We start from the raw sequence: 22444 nt of genomic DNA on the forward strand, positions 1-22444 counted from the left end.
TTTTACATTTCCATAAGACGCGGTGGGTAGGTCTGACCTTTGGGTTGTATTTGTCGATGGTAGACGAGCACGGCGGTGGGTCGCGCGTCGAGCGGCGTGATCTCGCGCGGGTGCGGGCGGCTGTACCGCGATACCGCAACCACCGACCTGTTGCCCCACACCGGCAGCAGCAGCCTCCACTCGAACACCGCGATGTGGGACAGCCTTTGGCTCTGCGAAATTGTAATGCAATCGTGGCGACGCGACACTAGGCGACACTCAGACGTGTCGTTGCCATTGACAATAGTGTACTTTAGAGAGATCATAATACGTTACCATTCGTGTCATCTAAATGTCGTCGAAGACAGACACTGGTGCGGACCGTACAATGCGGATGTCTCTCTAGGATAAGGGGCGTGGGCCATGTCTGAGGCACAACCAAGCTGCTATCACGTATTCTTTTAGAACTTCGTTCGAAGAGAAATTTGATAAATCATAATTCTTAAGCCACAACAGAGGAAATCACTCCACAGTCTGGTGACGTAAGACGAAAATTATGTATAGAAACGTATTACCCTAAAAATGGTAGGTCTGTGCGTGCTCAAAGCGATGTAAGGACAGGAAGCTGAACTCGCATGAGTGGCCACGACCCGACTGTACTGTAATAGCCAGGATGATGTTATGGAAGACGGGACTCACGACATATCCCCTGTGGATGGTCTTCCTGTTATGTCCGTCGTAGTCAGTTCTCTCGACGCACTCGAGATACGTGTCGACCCAGTAGAGATGCTGCTCGGCAGGGTCCAGCGTTAGGGCCGAGGGGTAGACCAACTTGAGGGCGGCCACCGCCACTCGACCCTCGCCCGACAGCAACGCGCGGTACACTCCCGGCGGAGACGCGCCCCACACCGTCCAGAACATGTACCTGCGAACACCGGTGCCGTATGCGTGTAACGTATAGCACATTGACTTGTTAGCTGTCCGTCTGTAGGGATGCAGCGCGGCTCACCCGGCCGGCGGCGACGGGTCCAGCGCGAGCCCGTGCAGCTTGCTGAGCGCGGCGTCCAGCAGCAGCCGGCACGGGGCCAGCGACCGCGCGCACACGTACAGCGCCTCGCGCCCGCCGTCCGACACGTACCACGACCCCGACACCCAGTCCACGGCCACTGCGTTCACAGCTGTACGACCAGACAATGAGCTCAATACAATCCTTCAACTTCTCATCCGACGTTAGCGGTGAGGCCCTTTAAAATCTTCACCAGTAATTAAATCGATAGTACTCACTGTCCAAGTCCGGGAAGAAATCCGGGTCGGGCAGATACGTCCTCTTGGAGAAGTCGTCTGCGTCCACGCACAGCAGCGACGAGCGGGACACGATGTGATGCACGAAGCAGATCGACCTGAGGAGTCGCAGACATTGACACGCCTCTCTCTCTACGCTCCGATACACACGCGCGGCGTCGTATAGAACCGATACTAAGTCGCCATCTTATGACCTTATACTTTATAATTTAATTAGTGAGTAAACTGTGCGTCTGTTTCCTAATCGTATAAAATTTAGTTATTTGTTCGGAATTTGTGAATTTATTCTACTGCTAAATACTGTCAAATGAGAATGCTGCTTCAAATCTTATCCCAAACAAACAAATAGTTAACTTTTTAAATGCGCTTGTTTGGGTTACAGGTATCGCGCCAACATCATGAAAGATATTAAGCCTCAATGATGAAAGACTGACCTGTTATCATAGTTGTAGTGCAGGGCCCGCACGTCGAGCGCGGCGACCGCGGCGTGGCGGGACGGTGGCGCGGCGTGGCGGGACGGTGGCGCGGCGTGGCGGGACGGCGGCGCGGCGTGGCGGGACGGCGGCGCGGCGTGGCTGGACGGCGGCGCGGCGTCGGGCCACACCCGCCGCACGTCGCTCTGTGTCGCCACTATGAGGGACATCGGCTCGCCCACCGGATCTGTGCGTGTTCCTTGCTCATTGTTTCGAATAAACAGAGTAGATGCCGTTATGGACTCGGCCAGGACAGAACGGGCACTTGTAGATCTTTTACTGGTGGTAGGACTTCTTGTGAGTCCGCGCGGGTGGGTACCACCACCCTGCCTATTTCTGCCGTGAAGCAGTAATGCGTTTCGGTTTGAAGGGTGGGGCAGCCGTTGTAACTATACTTCAGACCTTAGAACTTGTATCTCAAGGTGGGTGGCGCATTTACGTTGTGGATGTCTATGGGCTCCAGTAACCACTTAACACCAGGTGGGCTGTGAGCTCGTCCACCCATCTAAGCAATAAAAAAAAAAAAAGATCACGTCCGGTCGCGACGGCGCAGTGTAACAGCGGGAGACAACTATACTTAGTTTGGGTATTCATGAAGATCATCATCTGCTCGAAAACATTCTCCTTGCACCCTGAGCCGGAGTCTCTAATGTCCAACTGTACGTGTTGTTCTGTAGTAATCTGGAGTATCATACCATTAAGTGCTAAGCAGGAAAATCCGTCTTGGTCGAGCACGAACCCGGGTCCGCACGAGCAGGAATACGACCCGGCAGTATTGGCGCAGCGCTGCGCACACGACTCCTCCAGGAGGCACTCGTCGGTGTCTGTGGACAACACAACGGCGACAACGGCTTACAGATGTCATTATGACCATTCTGGATATCTAATTGTGTCATTTCTTATTTAAAATTACCATTTAAAGCCTTATTTTCATAACAAATATGTTACCCCTCTAAGTTTGAAATATTCCAAAAAATCTTTAGTCAGCCAGAACAATTCATTTAGAGAGAGTCAGAGAGAGAGAGAGAGAGAGAGAGAAAGAGAGAATCAAATGTCAACGCCTTAATGCACGTAAGTTACTTCCGTAACAATATGTGAGTTGTTTGGAGAATGTGTCCGAATTGAAAAAAAGCTGTTTGTTTGCTGTAATAGAGCGGCAAATGTATGTATGAGCATCGACATTTGTATGAGTAAGTTCCGAGGTCTAAAATACTTATATTTATTTGTTTTTCTTAATTTATTTAATTAATATACTAGGAATACTAACCAGCGCACTTCCCCTCTCTCTGCTCGTAGCCCGGCTTACAGTAGCAGGCCAGCCCGTCGTGAGTGGGCCGACAGCCCAATTCGCAGCGGAGGGGCGCGCAGCTAGACACCGTGACTGAAAATTGATGATGATTGATAGATGATGATTTCAACAATTTTAATTTAGTTTTGTCATACCACCCAATCAGGGAGCTGCGCTTACTGTCATATTTTGTTACTATTCAGGTTCTCAATTGATTGAGTTGAGACTACCAGCCAATATGCTCACTCAGTTACACAGCTAGTAGTCCTACAGGAGTAATCCTATTTAAGTAACGATTTACAAGCGTAAAATGTTAATAGGTACACCACCAGTCGATTTCAGTCGGTAAGTCTCTGTCTAGTAGAGCGCTTTTAGCTTTTGCCACCTCCACCACCATATGCTCCCACATTCCCCCACGGCTCACCATATGAGCTCACACTCGTGTGTGTCCAGTAGCTACGTACAGTTATCGCAGATGTCCCACTCGTCGCTGCCGTCGGCGCAGTGTCGCTCTCCGTCACAGAACTGCACGATGGGCACGCACGAGAACTGCCCTCCCACGGGAGTGGCACACCGAGCCCAGTTACCGCGACATTTGAAGTCTTTCTCACCTAGGACCAGTAGAACGCACGCTTGGTTTAAAGGCCGCAACAGTCCCTGCCCTCCGGCCGGGACTCGTGTGCGCAATGCCCGCAGCACCAAGCTGACGACGAGTGAACAATGGCTGCTCCACAGCTCACATCATTTGTTACGAGTATATTTATTATCATCAGCCAGTAGTCTGTAGGCAGTGGCTTAGCTCTGCCCCTGGCATTGCTGAAGTCCATGGGCGACGGTAACCACTCACCATCAGGTGGACCGTGTGCTCGTCTGCCTACAAGGGCAAGAAAAAAAAACCCACATTCGTTTTCAAAAATGAAACAAGGCTTCCACGGCGTGTCATTTGATGTAGGAATATAAATATACTCAAGTGACAACAGCATTTTAATAATGTCTTAGGAAGAGCTACAAGCTTTATCTAGCCTCTACTGGCTACTGGCCACTTCACTTTTGGTTCTTACGGAGACAAACGTTATAGTTGCGGCCTTAACCTGCACATATATTTCACATTGCTGATAGGCTGACGATCGTGAGCACTCGCTAACAAGATATTTTTAATTACGTTAATAAAAATTTTGTTAAATCTGGGCCAGCGGGCTAACGATTCTACTTAGCACAAAGTGAGCGCGCCACAATAAGAAGAATAATTAGAGTACACATGTATGGGTCCTCGTCGGAGTTGTCCCGCGGCCCGCAGTCCGCGTCGCCGTCACAGCGCCAGCTAGCCGCGATGCACAGCCCGCTCGTGGCGCAGCGGAACTGACCCTCGCGACATGTCGTGTTCCACGCTGGAAACATAACACCAACATAGCTACAGCACACAGAGTCACATTGGCATTTTCGTAACAGCATGAGTTAGAAACGGTTCCCCGCTCGCAGCGGACGGGATGCAGGCACCCCTGCCCGGGATGTGGGGGGCACTCTCATGCTACAAGCACGGTTGAGTGAGGGCCGAGCGCTGGGCGGGCCACTCTGTCGCCGACCATGGAGACAGGCCGGCGCGGGGTCGCTTGGCAAGAGTCGAGTTATTGTACTTCTCCTCAATTAACTTCTCCAATCATTACCTACTGTTCCTGCTGTCCCTACTCCTATTTTTGAAGTGAAAACTTCTTTAGAATCGTTGTGATTTCAAACCGGATGCAACGGAAAAAACGACAGGCAAGAGACACAAATACAAAAAAAAGAGACAGAAATATACATACTTACTATTTAATACAGCGCCATCTGTGAGATTTTTTTAATACTAACGTGTGTATGAAAGCTCTTGTAGTGAATTTTAATTTAGGATTATACGTGAAATTAAAATATCAATTCACAGAGGGCGCTACCTTACAATTTACTAATGACAAAATTTTAAGACGTTTAGGATAATTGTATTTTAATTTTGGAAGGTTTCACTTCTACCACGTGTGAATTGCACACATGTATTTTTTCTCTAATTTTATTTTTGAAACCACATTTAACTTAGAGTGTTTTACGTTCCAGTACCACTTAGAACCAGGTGAACTGTGAACTCGTTCAACAATCGAAGACTGTGAGAAAATCACAAATTGACTTTATTTTAACAGTAAATATAACTCGAATAAATAAATAAATAAATAAATGTTGTGGGTTCCATTGAACAAATAATTACGAATTAGAAAGAAAGGGTGAGGGTCGAAGGTAGAGCAGATAGAGCAGGTAGATCAGGTAATGCAGGTAGAGCAGGTAGAGCAGGTAGAGCAGGTAGAGCAGGTAGAGCAGGTAGAGCAGGTAGAGCAGATAGAGTTGGTAGAGCAGGTAGAGTTGCAACACTGACTGCAGTCCAGCTCGTCGGATCCGTCGGCGCAGTGCGGGCGGCCGTCGCAACGCCACGCCCGCGGCACGCAGCGCGCTCCGTCCGCGCACCGCCACTCGCCCTCGCCGCAGGCCCGCCCCGCCGCCGCCGTGCCTGTGAACGAACACATCGACTCAGCGCGCTGCTCGTCAACGACAACACGTGGACAAGAATGTTGCAGTTGTAACCGGTGCCATTAGTATTGTGTTGCTTGCCGCGACTAGAACCTGTGAACTTTATTGCGCACAGCACCTGGTCATCCGTCACCAGCAACGCTGGACTTGCGCCTAGGCTCGTGAGGCCCGGGCCGGGGGCGGGGCCGGGGGCGGGGGCGGCGTGGTTTGAGAGCCGACAAAGTTTTCGAAAGGCCACAATTTCAGAGACGAATAAAAAGTAAAGACAGTCTCCGCGGAAAATTAGTTCAGGTTCATTTTCATAAAATAAAAAATAAAGTTATTCTTAATTTAAAATAAAAATATTGGTTCAAAATTAATAAAATTTATTGTAACATTAATGGCGGCGCGATAAACAGGGCCCAGGGTGGCATCCAGCCTAAATCCATCACTGGTCACGGAGACTGTTCACTCGCATATTGTTCTAGCTCACAGTGAGTCAGTCAACAGTGCGTCTCGAGAAATATACGGTCCTTGTATACTGTTATCACATTGCGGTTTGCCTAAAAGAGCAAACTATGGATTGACCCACACGATGTTAGGTGATGTGATGGGGGCCATGTGTCCCCATTCACTACTCATTCGTACAACGTGGCGGTTAGACTTGTTGGACGTGTGTGCGGCGGATGTGAGGCGGACTTCAAACTATCAGTTGTCCCTGCCACGACGCCCTGGTTCAATACAACTGAGACTTAGATCTCTTGCCTGCATCTACACGCGTTGGCAAACAACACGTTGTGATATCTATGCACTACACCAGGTGGGCCGTGAGCTCGTTCATCTATCCACAGTAACCTATACAGCCAAAAATAAAACTATATTATTATTTTATTTGATTTCATGTGAGAGGGTTAATAGAGCTTATTACGGCGCGACAACGAAGGCTGGAGGGACCTCGGCTTGGGTCAAGATAAGTTTGATAAAAGGTTATCAGGCTAAGGTCACGGTTGGAATGAATAGCTTCGACGAGAAGACTCGGCCCCTCGCGACTGTTGTACCGCGTGTGCTGCTGCAGCGGCCGCCTGGCCCTCCCTCACTGCCCTCAAACGTGGATTATTATTTGTCATTCAATACAATTTAGTGAAAGTATGAGTTGTATATATGTTCGTTATAGCTACATATGTATGTATATATAGTCAGTTTTTTTCTCCTACCTAATCTGATAGCCTTGAGAGGCTATTTCAGCGTAATCTTAACTAGTAGGTGAGCTCACGGGGCTCAAACCGGAGTGATGCTAACACTGACCCTAGCAAGAGCAGTGCTTCGCAGAATCTACCACCGGACCGGAAACGCGACCCATTGAGAAGATCGGCGAGAAACTCAGTGGGTTGTGTCTGTGGGTAATAGTCAGTTGTTCAGGTCAGTTGAACTGTGTTGTGTTACAGTAAAGTTCTGATTGAGTTCTTAACAAAAAGAAAACGCTGACAATGAGTGTACGAATCAGTTGTGTCGGTCACCGCTCCCGCGCGTAGCATTGGTCCCTCGAGGGGCGCGCATGGCCCCCACAATGGAGCATCTGTTTACTTTGAAGTCATAATGGCTTTGTTGTACCTACGCTACGACTCTGCAGACGCCCGCGCTCCGCCCCCGGGGGACCGGTCGCGCGTCCGCTGCAGGCTGCACTAGCTCTGCGACCTGGCCGCGTCGACCTCTACACTTTAGGACATCAGGTCGAAGTATCGTATATTGGTATATAAATCATACGAGTATATGTAAACAGGTATATTTATTGTATGTGTATTTTCATTAATAATCTAGGTCCACATTGTTAATAGTTCACCGTAACATAATCGCTGCTGCAGAATTTCTATAAATAAAGCGGTTGTCTGGAAGAGATCGCTTTTAATAATAAGACCGCCTATTGTACAAATGTATCTGCTTGTTGACGTTTTTTAAATGTTAATTGTGTTTTGGTGTGCAATAAAGTATATTTTCTCTCTCTCTGACAGGGAGCAGCCCGCCCATCTCCCTCGTACACATCTCCACCGACTCTCACTTGCGAGCAGTCTAGTGGAGTACATTCAACTATTAATATGTGACATTTCAAGATTATTGAGTGAGTGCAAGCGTCGTGGAGTACATCGGCGAGAGGTAGCGCGTCTCTGTAGATAGCCTCGTTATCAAAAGTTCGGAGGTCGTCCCCCCTCGACGGAACTCTGACGGTCATTCCTCACTGATGTCACTCCTTGATAGCTAGACTCATATACTCCAACTAGTTTCTAACCGTACAGCCTTAATGTAAAATTGTATTAAGTTAGACGACGAGCTCACAGTGAGCGGGGCGTGAACGCCGCCGACAGTCCTGGATGTATAATATTTCAGTAGCAGTGAACTAGCGACTCTCTCATGCTGCAGAACGGGACGCGTATTTCATTTGAGTTATTGTACGAGTGTGTGTAGTAACCACGCAGAGCTGCGATACCAGTCCAACGGCACGTGAGGTGTCTCTCGCGTCGTGGCTAAACGTTAAGTAAAGTTTAGGGAAGTTTCGAAGTCGTCGTGGTCTAAACAATAAGACGTCCGGTGCACTCGTATGTTCGAATCCCACCGGCAGGTATCAATTTTTCCAATAAAATATCTGATTAACAAATGTTCACGATTGACTTCCACGGTGAAGGAATAACATCGTGTAATAAAAATCAAACCCGCAAAATTATAATTTTGGAAATTACTGGTGGTAGGAAGTCTTGTTAGTCCGCACGGGTAGGTAGGTGAAGCAGTAATGCGTTTCGGTTTGAAGGGCAGGGCAGCCGTAGTTAAAAGTGAGACCTTACAACTCATGTCTCGGGGTGAGTGGCGGCATTTAATTTGTAGATGTCTATGGGCTCCAGAAATCACTTAGCATCAGGTGAGCCGTAAGCTCGTCCATACATCTAAGCAATAAAAAAATAAAAAGAGTGGCTACTTTCCTCTTGTAAGTCAAGTGTATTAGAAATTTAATAGAATGTGATATTGTCTGCTGAGGACAATAGCAAAAGCTGGTCTGATATCTGTGACAGAGAACGAGGCAGAGGGGCTGTATCTCTGTCAGTATCCTTGCGACAGCATGCCCGTGTACCATTACTGCAAAGTTACATCGTGTTCTAGACTTAAATAGACCTCTTAGCAGCAGAGACACGGCTCCGCATTCCATCTCTCCATGCTCATCCGTGCGCCCAACGGTTAGCCTTCATTACCGAATGGGTTGGTTATAAAATAATTTAATCAATTACTACGAGTAGGAGGTCACTCTAACAGCTAAATATAAATGTACCCTTCGTAAATATAGTGCACATCTGTCGAGAGCTGCGGCATGGGCCCGCATACCACTTAACCGCTTCCTCTCCGGCTGCGAACAGTAATCACTCAGTTCGGCAGACTAATAGTCGCGGTGACGCAGTGAGGGGGCTCGGGCCGCCGCTGTGTGCACTCTCTGCACGTGCACACACACACACACACGAGCTCGGTGGGTACGTTTGTTTCTGTACCGTCGTGAGGTCTGTCCGTGGGTGACGCGCCTCGCGGTGGATGGGGGCACAACGAATTTTGTGTCGCGAAAAGAGTCATCGTCCGGATTAGAAGATTGAACCTGGACGTGGCGCTCAGTAATAGCTAGACCCTGTGGATGTGCGGTCTGCTGCAGCAGTCGCGTCGCACCGTTATGGTCCGGATGGGTCCATTCCACCAATCTCATTTAGGGCGGCATGCGTGTCGGAGGGGCGCTATCCTGGATTCTGGAGGCAAAAGTCTCTCTCCAGTGACAAGCTGACCTCCGTGCCCGGGCTGTGGTTCGTCCGCAGCGTAGCGTCACACGAGCGCGGACGGCTCCGTGTTGACTGTCTGAATTAGACGGTGTACTTTACGGTCATGGCCGTCAACTTTTACTGGAGATCAGAATTTTTTCGCCCAGCTGTTATACTCGTACACTATATGGTCCTAACAACCTGGACAGACTCACTGTTGCCGGAGTGTAATAATTAATATTAAACCATACATAGGTATTATTAGTAAGGGCTAGTTAGTAAAGCCTATGCTATACTAGGAAAATGTCTTCGGTACTCTGAATAAACAAAGATCAGCTGACCAGTCGATTGGCGTTGGTTGCTTCCTGACAGACAGCAACAGACGCTGCGTCATAACGAATTTATTCAGAAATCAAGAACTTTATTAAAAACACTAAAACATTCTAGATAAAAAGAAACAGAAATGCGCGGAGTCGACCTCCACTCAGCGGTCTGCGGTCTCTAGTTCAAGAAGAAGAAACATATCTTAGAATTCGCTTTAAAATTATTTTGTTGTTTACTCGAACTTGTCCGTCCGTGCACGGGACAGGCGCGCGTGTACGGGAGGCTGCCTATACTCGTATAGACAAATCTGTTGGGAACAAGCCCGGAGGCCATGCATAATATCTGAAAAAGGAAACGGAACGAAATGAAATTATTTTATTTCATTTCACCATAGTTGTATAATTTCAAAGATATAATGTAGTGTTGCTCGTTATCGGCAATGTTATAGTTATTGACAATACTATTATAGTATTGTCGTACTGAGAGTAGAGTCGGAAGGAATTCTTCTTCAGCATGAATCTGTGATTTAAGTGAAATTTTCATAATAATTAAACGTGCATTAAGGCTTAAGTAATACCTAACGTTCGTATCGTTGTATTTACCTCGGTTTTCCCGAATCTTGGATATAATTTTGGAATGTAACGACAAAGGAAAGACCTTCCATCGAGTGGCTGAAATTGTTCGACAGAAGATGGTTCGAATGATATTTTTCGGAACTTCTATAAGTATATGCTTATCTTGGAAATCTCGTTAGCGTGCTTCAGGCATCTGTCAAATACATATCTTGTGTTCTAATGATGGCTGCCGGCACCAATTATTATTTCCGACTTTCGACTACTTGACAGTTTGTGTGGTCGCCGACGATCGTTACAAGTATAAGTTGTACATGTTATATGTATATTTAGAGATACACTTTATCGCAAACCCTGTTGCTATTAAATTGACAATATGCCACCAGCCAGTCCAGGTTTGGGCCTTCGTTTTTGCTCTTTGTAAGGACACGCGTAGGAAGTAAAGTATTTGTTTGATAGACAGCAAGGTGCAGCAGCGCTCAGTCCGAACGGCACTGCGCGCAGAGCAACCAGCACCACGCCGCCACGCCACCGCCACGCCGCCACGCCACCGCCACGCCGCCACGCCGCCACGCCGCGGGGTAATTATAGATGTGCAGAAACTAGTCCAAGTGTCCGGCGGCTCGGTGCACGGCGCATCTTCACTCATACTATGTACTATGTTTCATATTGTAATATACATATTTGCGATTACATCACTTCTTGCAATATAAATTTTTCGAGTTCACTTCTTTTTTTAATGTTAATTTAATGTATATGTGAAGGCGAGCAAGCATTCAACGCATCACATTTCTGATGCACCTTTACAGAGGTTCCAACACACTCGCCCACACTCGGCCATTAACTTCAAAACTCACAAGATCCAGTATGAAGGTACGCATGGGCAATCAACTTGAATCATTACGTTATTTTCGCCAGTGCAGTGGATTCCGGTTAAAAGTTTCTTCTGTAGAAGTTATACATTAAAGTTCATTTTTAGTCTGCGGTCGAGGGAAGGGCTTCCAGAAATGTTTAGCACAATGAACATCTTCAGCAAATGAACTCACTCTCATCCCTATGTTATTCTTACGGGGGTCTAAATGCAAACCATTGACAGTTTACGTATTTATATTAAGTTAAACGAGTATTATTACGGCATAAACATATGGTAGCGTTATGTAGACAGTTCCCAACTATCAGTATGAAGTTTACAAACAATATTACGGTCCACACTGGCGTGCTTGTTTACGAAATGTACAATTTATATCGCGATATTTACTTATCTAATTAATGCCTATTGTGTCTATTATGTCTATAATCTATCTAATGTAAACGTAAGTGGTTAATTAGTAATGATCTGTAATGAAGTAGTGAGGCATAAGTAACCGCTAAATTATCGGTTTGTCGGGTGTCCGCGCGCCCTACGCGGCCCTACCCCGGGACTGCCGACTGTGTGGTCTCCCGACGCGGCGCTGCTGATGCCGCGCTTCCCGGAGGCTCGCTGGACACACACAGTATACCCAGTCCACTTGGTGAACAGCTGCAGTCATGAGTTCGTTAAATGAAATACTCAAAAACCTGGAATGTGTCTCTTTTGGTGGACGTAGTGATACAATTACTTTTATTATTACAAAATGATTATTTTCCCGATGCTTTTATTCATATTTGGTTGTGGAAATCGTTTAAATAAGTATAAGCTTATTGTGTAAAAAGGCTTTGAAGGATTGGATAGGAGTCATTGGTAGTGGGTTCGATTCCCACATCGAGCAAACATTCGTGTGTGTGGTGATCAGGTTTGTTTGCGCTTTGTTTGGGTATTTATTATCTATATAATTATATATATATTTAAACGAGTATGTAAGTATCTGGTTCGCTTGACTCGGGGAATCGTAATTTGGGGCCGGGTAACCGTGCGTGATTTATTCGCGGTTTTTATTATCGTTAATATTATATTGAAATGTTAAACTTCGACTTCGCGTTTCAGGCTAGGCCCTGACCACCTCGTCCATGTCTGTGGATGTCAATAACCACTTATCATCATGAAATATTGTCTGCCTATAAATAAAGGCACCAAAAAAAGCTAAATCGATAGATAAATCTAAGAAGGGTGTTATAAAACGAAATTGGAAAATATTATCATTTCATTGGATCGCCGGGTGAACTAGTTCAGGTCTACTTAATACATATTAAGAAGCTACCAAAGCCCATAGACTTCAATACGCGGACGCCGTCCTCCCTCCTTGAGACATGAGGTCTAAGTCTCAAGTACAACTGCCTGCCATCCCACGCGACCGGAACACATTGCTTCGCGGAAGAAATAGTCGTGGTGGTGGTACCTATCCGTGCGGGCGCACAAGTCGTCCCACCAGTAGTTACGCAAATTGTAATTTGGCGAGATTAATTTTGCTTGCACGATGTTATTCCTTGATCGTGGAAGATATTCACGAACATGATTGAAGAACGCATTAGTTTCTAGACCTCCTATCCTTTAGGGCACGTTCATATTACGTGATAAATGATCGTTTGTACAAATTCACTTCCTAATTATTTTCTGAGAGATTTTATCTTACTAGTTTTTATGAGTGGCTTTCTGTAAGTAAGAGTTATTTATTATTGTATTCTTGGTACTATATTATGTTTTCAACAGGTAGATGGCTTGGCCCGTCGCGACGGGGCGGCGCTCTGTTATGCCACTGACCCTTCACTACATGATGTACCTGCAGTGTTATAAATTTATCTTTCAGCTGAGAACAAATGGTACTGAAGACCCTGTCAGCACTGTTATTTTACTATGACTTCGTTTGAAATCACTCACCTGCGACTGGTGTTGAGCTTCGGGCCTCGACGCTCTCAGACTGCGCCACTGCTTCCAGGCCAGACGAAGGACACAAAAGTATAGTGCAAACTACCCAGGCCACTCGGAGAGGTGGCATCATTCCAGATCTAATTCACACAAACGGACACAAGCATTGCGTGGAAACAAAGCTCTCTCTCGTATTAAAGCTCAACTAATCGTGGATTGTTCATTGTGCTAAAAGATACTCGATAATTTCGAGCACATACATGAACCGGTATGTAACGGTGACAAAAATATCTCATTGAAAGTTAAGCTCAATTCAAAACAAAAACTAACACTCCGATAGTACGAATATAGCAAACAAAAGCTCCAGCAAGCGACGGCCGGCAGCCTTCTACTAATTCACCTATTCACCCACAGATAATAAATACATCGCAGTCGCACAGCGCACTACACCCGGTGACGAGCCGAAGCTAGCCGACCGGCGCCGAACGCACGCTCGCGGCATACTGTGACACTTGTTTCCTTCTAACACAGGCAATTCCGCGTATGTCAGACGAAACAAACGCTTGAACCGCTGTTAAATATTGTAAGCTTTGAAAGTTGAAGCTGCATTATCACTTTGAATCAAATGTCACCACGGTCCGCCTCGCTGTCGATCGAAAATGTTGAGAGCTTCTGATATTAGATGGGTAGTATTGGTTTTCTTGGTCCAGAAGGTATCTGATTTTTCTCGATAGTTTAAGTTATTTAGAATATAAGTTATTAATACATAGCTCAGCATATATATTATGCTAAATTATATATATGCCAAAGTTTATACATATTTATATCATTACTTTATATTTAAATAGATTTGTGCATTAAAGTTTAATTGGATGTAGGTACATATTTATGAAGGTCTATTTGGGGAATATACGACAAAGGGAAGATCTTCCACCGAGCGGGTGATATTGCTCGGTAGACCGACGGAATGTTGTTATTCGGAACTTGTATACATGCGCTTTATCTTGAAAATGTCGTAAGCGAGATTCAGGCATCTGTCAATTATCTTGCGTTGTATGATGGCTACTCGCCACATCACTCCCCTCCGAGACTGGAGGTCGTATCATTTTTAATTAGCGTTGTCCGTGCTGAGATTAGCTTGCAAGGGCCAGTGCTGCTCGAAGCCTGCGGTGAATCGAGACTGAGCTTGAATGCTGCGTGCGTGTCGCCAGTGCTGCTCGAAGTTTGCAGTGAGTCGAAACTGAGCTGAATGCTGCGTGATTGTCGCCAGTCCTGCTCGAAGTCTGCGGTGGGTCGAGATTGAGCTTGAATGTTGCGTGCGTGTCGTGCGTAGTCCATGTGATGCAGAGCTGCCACGCCGGAGATGTGTGACCCCAAGCGTTGATGATCCGGTCGTGGGCTGCGATGAACTGTAGCGGCGTGATGAGGCAGTGAAGTTGCGTGCCGTAGGACCAGGAAGCGCGGTGAGTCGGCTGCGATGGTCCTGTTGAGGCTGCGATGCTGGCTTGCTGTGGGACGACTGTTGATGACTTTGTTTTTATCTGCAAGAATGTGGGAATCGTGGTAGCCGAAGTTCTTGATGCGCTGATGATGAAGGCTGCAGTTGTTCCGTCGGGGTCACCAGTTTGGGGCTTACGACAAAGGGAAGATCTTCCACCGAGCGGGTGATATTGCTCGGTAGACCGACGGTCTGAATGTTGTTGTTCGGAACTTGTATATATGCGCTTTATCTTGAAAATGAGATTTAGGCATCTGTCAATTATCTTGTGTTCTGTGATGGCTACCGCCACAGTCTAATTCAAACTATTAACATTGTCTTGAGTCTAGTAAACTATTCTAGTAAGCTATTTGTACTTTCATGTTAGCAGCAAGAACGTTAGTTGGAGCTTTAAAGCTGTGACCGACCTGATCAAATAAACAGTCAATTTGGTGGCAGCCATTGATTGAAATAAAATGTGCCACAAAGTGTATAAAATAGAAGAGCAATATGGGAAAAGTGATCATGTGACGGACATGTTTTGTTAAGTTCATTTTGGTATATGAATGGTTACATAATGAATGAACATGTGACAGAATTTATGACCTGACTAGGTATAATATTATACCTAGTCAGGTCATAAATTCTGTCACCTGACTAGGTATAATATTATACCTAGTCAGGTCATAAATTCTGTCACATGTTTATTGAAACAAGTTCATTACAACATAGATTCTTATGACACTAAAGTTTATTCAAAATGACCTCCGTGATTTTGAATACAGGCCTTCAATCTGCGCGGCCAGTCGTCTATCGCAGCACGAACGAGGTCCATGTCAATATCGGCGGCTGCCTTAATCAAGGATGTCTTGAGTGACTCCAAATTGGGATGAGGCTTTGAGCACGCCTTTTCCTCTAAGTGTTGCCATATCTTGTAATCTAACGGATTCAAATCTGGACTGGAGGAGGGCCAGTCTTCGTGCCGGATGAAGTCGATTTCACGCGCCGCCAGCCAGTCTTGTGTGCTCTTCGCTCCATGAGCTGGCGCCGAATCTTGTTGGAATACCCAGTGCTTGTTATTGAACATGGTATGAGAAACAGGTTCCACAAGGTTCGTCAGGACTGTATTTTGATTTCCCAATTTGATAGCATTCGTTTTTACACCTTTCTCACAAAAATGTACCTCTGTTAAGCCCCAATAAGAAACTCCCAACCATACCATGAGCGAGGATGGAAAATGACCTCGTTGGACACGCGGAATACGGTTGCTCGCTTCTTCACTACTGTGTCCGTACACCTTATCATTTTGTTTGTTGTAGCTCTCTTCTACGGTAAAAATTTTTTCATCCGAAAAAAGAATTTCCCGATATTTTTTTCCCGCGTACCGCTTCAACAAAGTGCGGCATCTCTTCAGTCTCAGGTCCATTAGACGAGCATTCAAACGATATCCTGTTTTTCTTCGATATACCCGAAGCCCTAAGTCTTCGTTTAACACCCTTTTCACCGTGGTTCTGCTTAACCCCATCTGAAGGGCCAACAGTTTCTGCTTACGTTTGGGATTTCTTTGAATTCGCGCCTTCGCAGCTTTTATCACTGCTGGAGTCCTAACAGACCGAGGGCGACCACTTCTTGACCTGTCATCTACACTAGAGTCTTCATTGTATCGTTTGATGGTACGATAAACCGAATATTTTGGTTATATTTAAATTTTTCAGTATGTTAAAAATTTGAATTGGCGCGTAACCGCAACGATGCAACGCAATAACTGCAACACGGTCTTCTTTAAGCGTCCACTCCATATTTAAAAATGAGTAAAATTCTAAAAGTATACATTTTTATTTTCATGAACAATTCGAAATTCGAATTCAATAAACTTTTTTGTGGCCAGCATTCTAAAAGAAAAGTTTTTACTGTGTGACAATACTTATGACCTGACTAGGTATAATATACAAAACAGAATGTACTGATAACCTTTTGGAAGTCGGTTAAAAATAAGGTTATTTTTGACTATAGAAACCACAGGCAAAATTACTAATACATTTTAAATCCAAAACTGAACGAAGTTAATTTAATTATAAAAAAATTTTTTACATAATACATGAGTGGGCCATTTATTTTGACGCTATGTGTACAAAGCGCAGACGGCTCTCCACTCTTTTGTCGAGAGCTCAAGACTCGTGCCGATTACTATAATTTTATTTCCTATGTTTTGTAAAGAATAAGGAAAAAAAAATTTTTGTTCGAGTTTGTCTTTTGAAGATTACTTATGCGTACATAAATAAAGTACCAACAAAACAAGCTATAATTCATAGTGTTTACCTAGGGAAATATACGATGTAGGTTGAATTAATATCTTCTACAAGTACAAAGGAGAAACCCCATTTTGGGCCTAAGCGTTACACGAATGGGATATGTACCAAAAAATTCGTCTATTTTGCTTGATTAACCTATTAAAATCTTAGCTTCATTGACAATGGCCAAGTGTAGAAAATAAGTTGAATTCAATTTTTTGTTTTAAACAATCTTTGTAAACATCTGCAACACTTATTTCAATATACGTAACTAGCTCCACAAACGTGCGGATTAGAATTAGAACATCCATAAAATAGGATCGATTTAGTGGAAATCAAGTGTAAAAAATAATTAATACTCTTTTGCTTTAGGATAAATGACTGTTTTTATAGGTATTTTAATCAATGTAAATAGAGTATGGCCATCGAATCGTGACACAACTACTTACAATGGCGGCAATTCAAAATATCTACAACTGACAACATTAAATATAGCATGAAAGGGTAGTTTTGCATTTTTATATTAATGTGACTATGCCATAGAAAAACACAAATGTATCAAATCGTGTTATGTTATCTTTAATGTTGCCAACTGAAGATATTTTGGATTTTGCCGTAAAGCAGTAATGCGTTTCAGTTTGAAGGGCGGGGCAGCCGTTGTAACTATACTGAGACCTTAGAACTTATATCTCAAGGTGGGTGGCGCATTTACGTCGTAGATGTCTATGAGCTCCAGTAACCACTTAACATCAGGTGGGCTGTGAGCTCGTCGATGAGTATCTAAGCAATAAAAAATAAAAATAAAAAAGGCATGAACTAAAATGAAATGAAATGTGATGAGATAATATGGGAGCACGTAATGATTTATATTTTATATAAAAAAGCTATCATATAAATATAGTTTTTCATATAAAAAAGTTTTCATTAAAATTAAAATAAGACTGACCTAAAGGTCTTAGTTACCAGGTCATAAAATCCCTTAAAAAAATCATTTCGTGCGCAGCGCGTTTCGCATTACGTTGTTTTTAATTTTTGGCTTTCGTTCGTTTTCGTAAACAACCTAACGCGCGATTTCTCGTAACAGGTTCCATTTTTATTTTAAAGCAACCTGTTGCTGCAACAGGTTTCGTAAAAAATTACTCATCTTTAGTAGGAAATAGCCTCAAAAATATCGTTTTTATTAAAATATCTCGAACAATAAACATAACCTAAAATGTAAACATTGTCTGATTTTACCAATTTGGCCATTGCTGGGAGACCTGAAAATTGGGCTCATGAAACCTTCTTAGGTATTGTAACTTATGCCCAAATTCTAGCACTGTAACGCCAGGCCCAAGTTTGTATGGATTTCGGGTTTGTCCAATTTCTTGTACATTTACACAAAATCGATAGGTGTATAAAATATCCTTCAATTACTATCTATATTTAATTAAAAACATGTTTTACTATATAACCACTTTATTAACATCGAAATAAGATAGAGTAGAGACCCCAGGAAAGAACGACCTTAACCAATTTGATAACCAGGTAAAAAATATTTTTTACCAAATAAATTATGTTCGTGAGCGTGGGTTGCCGTAAAAATAAGTTCATGGATATGATTAGTTAAAATTATGAATAAAAAATATTTATTTCAAAGGACATCGGGCACCTTTGTATGGGACACTTACCTACAGCGAACAAAAATGAAATTAGGTCTGGTGGATAGGCAATTGAATCTAGTTTACAATGGTATAGGTCCCATATCTGTGAGCCGTGGGAATAAGGAGAAACTGGACATTAAAAAAATATATTTTTTTTTACTTTTTTGTGCAATAATTCAAGAGGAAAAAAGGAATAAAAAAAACATGTTTTTCTCTTTACTTTTATTCTGCCGCATCCAAATCTACAAGAGTTTCGTCTAAAAACGCCGCAGGTGCGTGAAATTCTTCTTGATATATAGCCCAAGATAAAAAGTATACCACACTGGCGATGTGCGCGCAACTCCCTACAGTGCGGCGGCCGTGTATACAGGAACAGTAATACCCTTCGAGGCTTTGTCTTCCTTGCAATGCCGGATTTATTAGTATATATGTATAATAGCGTTTTGCTCTTATGTGACGAGACTGTATTCTGCCTCGTATTAATATTTTATTTTCTACCAACTCTCTGCGATGGTATAATTCCATTATATACACTCCGTTTGGCCGCATGTGTTCATGGCAATAAGATTTGGCCAATTTCAAATGGTATATTCCCAAGGTAAATAAAAATAGCTCGTCGTAAGTTAATTGTGGAAAATCTCTTAATTCGGGATTGTTTGCCTCTATCGGCGTGAATGCAACTCTTTGCCTGTTTAAGTTGTTTCGAATCACGTAATCAGCCAATTCATTTTCTCTATTTATATTCTCATTTATTATATTTATAAACTCTGCGGCATGAGCGTTATCTCTATATGGCTGATAAGTGGCATTGATAAGTGCTGCAGTTATTTTAAAATCAGTCATCATATTTGTAAGCGCTACATTAAAATAAACATGGCGGAATATTTTGAAGTCTTTTTTAAAGCGACCATTAATAGTCTCTACCACCCAACGACACATAGTGATTAGACGTGATTTATTTGCATCTACTGTGCTCAACTGCTCTCCTCTCGTCCTTGTTGGCGGCATATGTGCATCATATCCATGCTCTTCGATGGCAGGGATAGAGTCTCTAAAGCCGCGGTCCAATATGAAAATATATAATATCTTTACGAAAATACCACGGAGTGATATTTTAACTTACTGAGCGGTCATATTTAGTAATTAGGACAAATAGTCAACTTAAAATATGAATTTCATTTTACTTTTATTTCCATTTTCCCATTGTTATGAATTAAAATAACCACATAATATTAAATATGATTGGAAGCACTATGATTTAAAAGTGTTTTGGTTTATGTTCGCGACTTTAAAAAAAGCGGGTAAAAAACGCCCAATGATCTTTGCCTGTATTGGTCGCCACGTCACGGTCTATGGTTGACTCATTGGACTTTTCGTCCTAATCGACGAGAACGGTGACCAAACGTGTAACAAAGGTGATTTATTAACTGTTTAGTATTTGTGAAAGTGCACAAATGTGGAAAAAATAACAAAGCCGCTGAACGTAGCTTCGCGGGATCTTTCAAAAAGTCCACTGAAAAAGTCTCACTATTTAACCACCATTTTACTGAAATTATATTTCATCCCATATCCCATCTTATTTCATTTCATTTAATTTCACGCCAATTGATTAATGTTTCAAATTAATCAACTTCATTTCATTTCGCTCCATATTATTTTTTCACAAAAAAGACAATGATTAGGCTGTATGGTACGATACATTTGCCTTTCCAATTAGAAAAATAGAACTAACTACTACTGTCACACCGTTGTCAATTTTTAAAAGAAAATCCTCTTCGCTAATAATTGTATGCGAAGTAAATGGTAATCTTTTGAGGTAAACAAATAATAGTAAACGTACGTGAAATAAGTTTAAATTATTATGTAAGAATATGCTCAGTAACATTTATTTGTAAACATACATTCTGTAGCATAGCATGTTATGTAATAAATTAAGAGGTTATCTGGTTATTATGATGAAGATAAAGGGTTGTTTTCTGTGTGCAGAATGGGTGGTCACGGACATGGGCCCCCGTACACAGTGCCTCACTACTCCCAGTTTACTGTCAAAGGTATCCCACAACTGGATGAGCTTGAAAAGGCCTTAGCTGTTAAAGGACTTAAAGATCCATGGATCAGGTAATCAATTACATTTTTTCACTGTAGGTATCAACGTAATTCGTCTATAAGTCATGGATTATAAGCAGCTCCTGACTAGCTGATTCCAGTTATAATGAAGAGTAAAAAAAAGTGTGATATTGGCTGTAAGGCCTTTTGTTAGCAATCAAATATTAACATCAAATAGTGTGATTGCTTCCATATTTTTAAGTTATGGTCTGTTTATATGGGCTGTACTTGCTCAACGCAACAAACAATTATCTCATAAAGCCACTTAGTGCAGAACTCACAAGTAATTTATATGCCAGTAGTATCTAGTGTATGCCAATTTATATTACTATTATGATAGATGGTTTTATTATATCCTCTAGCCTAGCTTTAAAACAGATATAAATTCTGTTCAGTAAAGTTATTGTTGGAAAGCTCTCATTTAATTTGAACAGATAAATATTAATATTATTACAAAGTAAAGTATAATTGTTTTGAGTTATAGTTACCTAAAAGGAAGAGATGCCTAATATACTCATAAAGAACAATGTAACTATGCCATATTTTATGCATATTTTTGCATATTTTATATAGAGGTCCCAATTTTCCTAATGAAACACATACTTAAGACATTCATAGTGCATTAGGGTATGTTAACTTATAAACATCACAAAACATATATAATTTCCATGACTGTTCTGACTATTGTGATCCTGCACGGTGTTGTGTATACCAGCACCTTACCTACTTGAGACAGACATTATACAATATTCAACCTCAACTCTCTAGATGTGTGGATGTGTTTAGGTTGTGATTTCAATTGGCTTTGTCTACTATCTCTGTCCATCCATGCAACACCAAAGGGGATGTTAACTTTTTTATCCAGTTAAAGAATCAATAAATGTAAAAGTATGTAATTAATAATAAGTACACTAACTTAGCACTAAATTAAATATAAAAATTATGTATAAACTACAAAGTTTTAAGGCTTTACTCTAAAATTAATTATGACATTTAATCTTAATGGGAATACATGAAGTGGGTGCAAGAAATATACTAAAAAATCTGAGAATAATTAAATTGTTTATGTATGCTTTAATAAAATATGACAAATCACAGATGATCACCTGGCCTGGCCTCATACCATGACTTATTGTACTATAGGAACCAGAAACCAAACAATTCAGTGGTTGCGTGCATTGGAAAACAAACCCATGACCCTCAGCCCAGCAGCCAGTGGCACTAATTACCACAACCAAGTCTGTTATTAATCTATTGTATGTTTCAGAAATGAGGCTTGGAGATATCACCCTGGATTTGGCACTCGCTGGCAGAGAGCCAGAAAATTCTTCTTTAGAGGATTTCCCATTGGACTGGGACTCACAGTAATCACAGTGGCTCTGGATAAATTTATGGGAGGGGGTGAACATGGGCATGGTCACGGGCACGAGGGAGAACATTGACTTTGTTGTGAATTGTTTACATCATTGTAGTTGAAATAAAATAGAATTACTTATTGACTGGTTTAATTGTCTGTAGAACTTGATTCAAACTTTGTAAGAGTCAATGGCATTAAAATGCAAAATTTCACTACTCATTTCTATTGGTTTTGTTTATAAAATATCCTTACGCTTTAGAGATAAAATATTAATTCACTTCCGACGCCACCCCTAGTATCTCGTCTCGATTAAGGCGCGGAACACCACACCAGCCATCAATCTTTGGCCTGCCCTGATCCGATGGTAGATTTTGCGAATCACTACTCTTGCTAGGGCTAGTGTTAACGATTCTTTTAGGCTGAGCCTGTGAGATCACCTACCGATCCGCGCGTAGTTGTAATAGCCCTGTATGCTACCGACGATTAGGTACGAAAAAATAATAATTGAAATATACCACATAACCTTCTATGAAAAAAGA

The 22444-nt window shown here is 42.8% G+C and overlaps 3 protein-coding genes across 8 annotated transcripts in view; 1 reads left to right on the forward strand and 2 right to left on the reverse strand.

The window, feature by feature from the left end:
• Nucleotides 1-13460, reverse strand: part of LRP1 (LDL receptor protein 1) — a 77263-nt gene extending 63803 nt beyond the window's left edge. For 2 of the 3 annotated variants that reach the window (XM_089735717.1, XM_089735716.1), the window contains exons 1-11: nucleotides 13044-13460; nucleotides 5441-5572; nucleotides 4299-4430; nucleotides 3507-3653; nucleotides 3022-3135; nucleotides 2450-2578; nucleotides 1716-1941; nucleotides 1264-1379; nucleotides 989-1157; nucleotides 679-904; nucleotides 38-212 (exon numbers count right to left, since the gene is read on the reverse strand). In XM_089735717.1, coding sequence (XP_089591843.1) covers nucleotides 38-212; nucleotides 679-904; nucleotides 989-1157; nucleotides 1264-1379; nucleotides 1716-1941; nucleotides 2450-2578; nucleotides 3022-3135; nucleotides 3507-3653; nucleotides 4299-4430; nucleotides 5441-5572; nucleotides 13044-13164 — 1687 coding nt within the window. In that variant the 5' untranslated portion in view covers nucleotides 13165-13460. The remainder of the gene's footprint in view (nucleotides 1-37; nucleotides 213-678; nucleotides 905-988; nucleotides 1158-1263; nucleotides 1380-1715; nucleotides 1942-2449; nucleotides 2579-3021; nucleotides 3136-3506; nucleotides 3654-4298; nucleotides 4431-5440; nucleotides 5573-13043) is intronic. The other variant, XM_089735718.1, reaches the window with a different exon arrangement.
• A 5189-nt stretch (nucleotides 13461-18649) lies between these two features.
• Nucleotides 18650-20355, reverse strand: LOC149500721 (uncharacterized). Its single transcript, XM_089735761.1, has 2 exons — nucleotides 20344-20355; nucleotides 18650-19528 (listed from the first exon to the last, which is right to left on the reverse strand). The coding sequence occupies exons 1-2, from the start codon at nucleotides 20353-20355 to the stop codon at nucleotides 18665-18667; spliced, it is 876 nt and encodes a 291-aa protein (XP_089591887.1). The 3' UTR covers nucleotides 18650-18664.
• Nucleotides 20104-22124, forward strand: ND-B12 (NADH dehydrogenase [ubiquinone] 1 beta subcomplex subunit 3). 4 transcript variants are annotated; one of them, XM_028183009.2, is made up of 3 exons: nucleotides 20104-20258; nucleotides 20429-20560; nucleotides 21816-22124. In XM_028183009.2, the coding sequence occupies exons 2-3, from the start codon at nucleotides 20430-20432 to the stop codon at nucleotides 21988-21990; spliced, it is 306 nt and encodes a 101-aa protein (XP_028038810.1). In that variant the 5' UTR covers nucleotides 20104-20258; nucleotide 20429; the 3' UTR covers nucleotides 21991-22124. The 4 variants fall into 4 exon arrangements, with proteins under 4 accessions (XP_028038810.1, XP_028038813.1, XP_028038811.1 ...); XM_028183012.2 differs by having other exon boundaries at nucleotides 20127-20245; XM_028183010.2 differs by having other exon boundaries at nucleotides 20134-20278.
• The last annotated feature ends 320 nt before the right edge of the window (nucleotides 22125-22444 follow it).

The sequence above is a fragment of the Bombyx mandarina genome, chromosome 20, assembly GCF_030267445.1.
Source record: "Bombyx mandarina strain Sakado chromosome 20, ASM3026744v2".
Taxonomy (NCBI): domain Eukaryota; kingdom Metazoa; phylum Arthropoda; class Insecta; order Lepidoptera; family Bombycidae; genus Bombyx; species Bombyx mandarina.

What these genes read in the sequence shown, in the direction of transcription:
- ND-B12 (XM_028183009.2), top strand. Translation starts at nt 20,430, where the DNA reads ATGGGTGGTCACGGACATGGGCCCCCGTACACAGTGCCTCACTACTCC. An exon ending in CTTAAAGATCCATGGATCAG is followed by an intron (nt 20,561 to 21,815) that starts GTAATCAATTAC and finishes TGTATGTTTCAG; the next exon opens with AAATGAGGCTTGGAGATATC.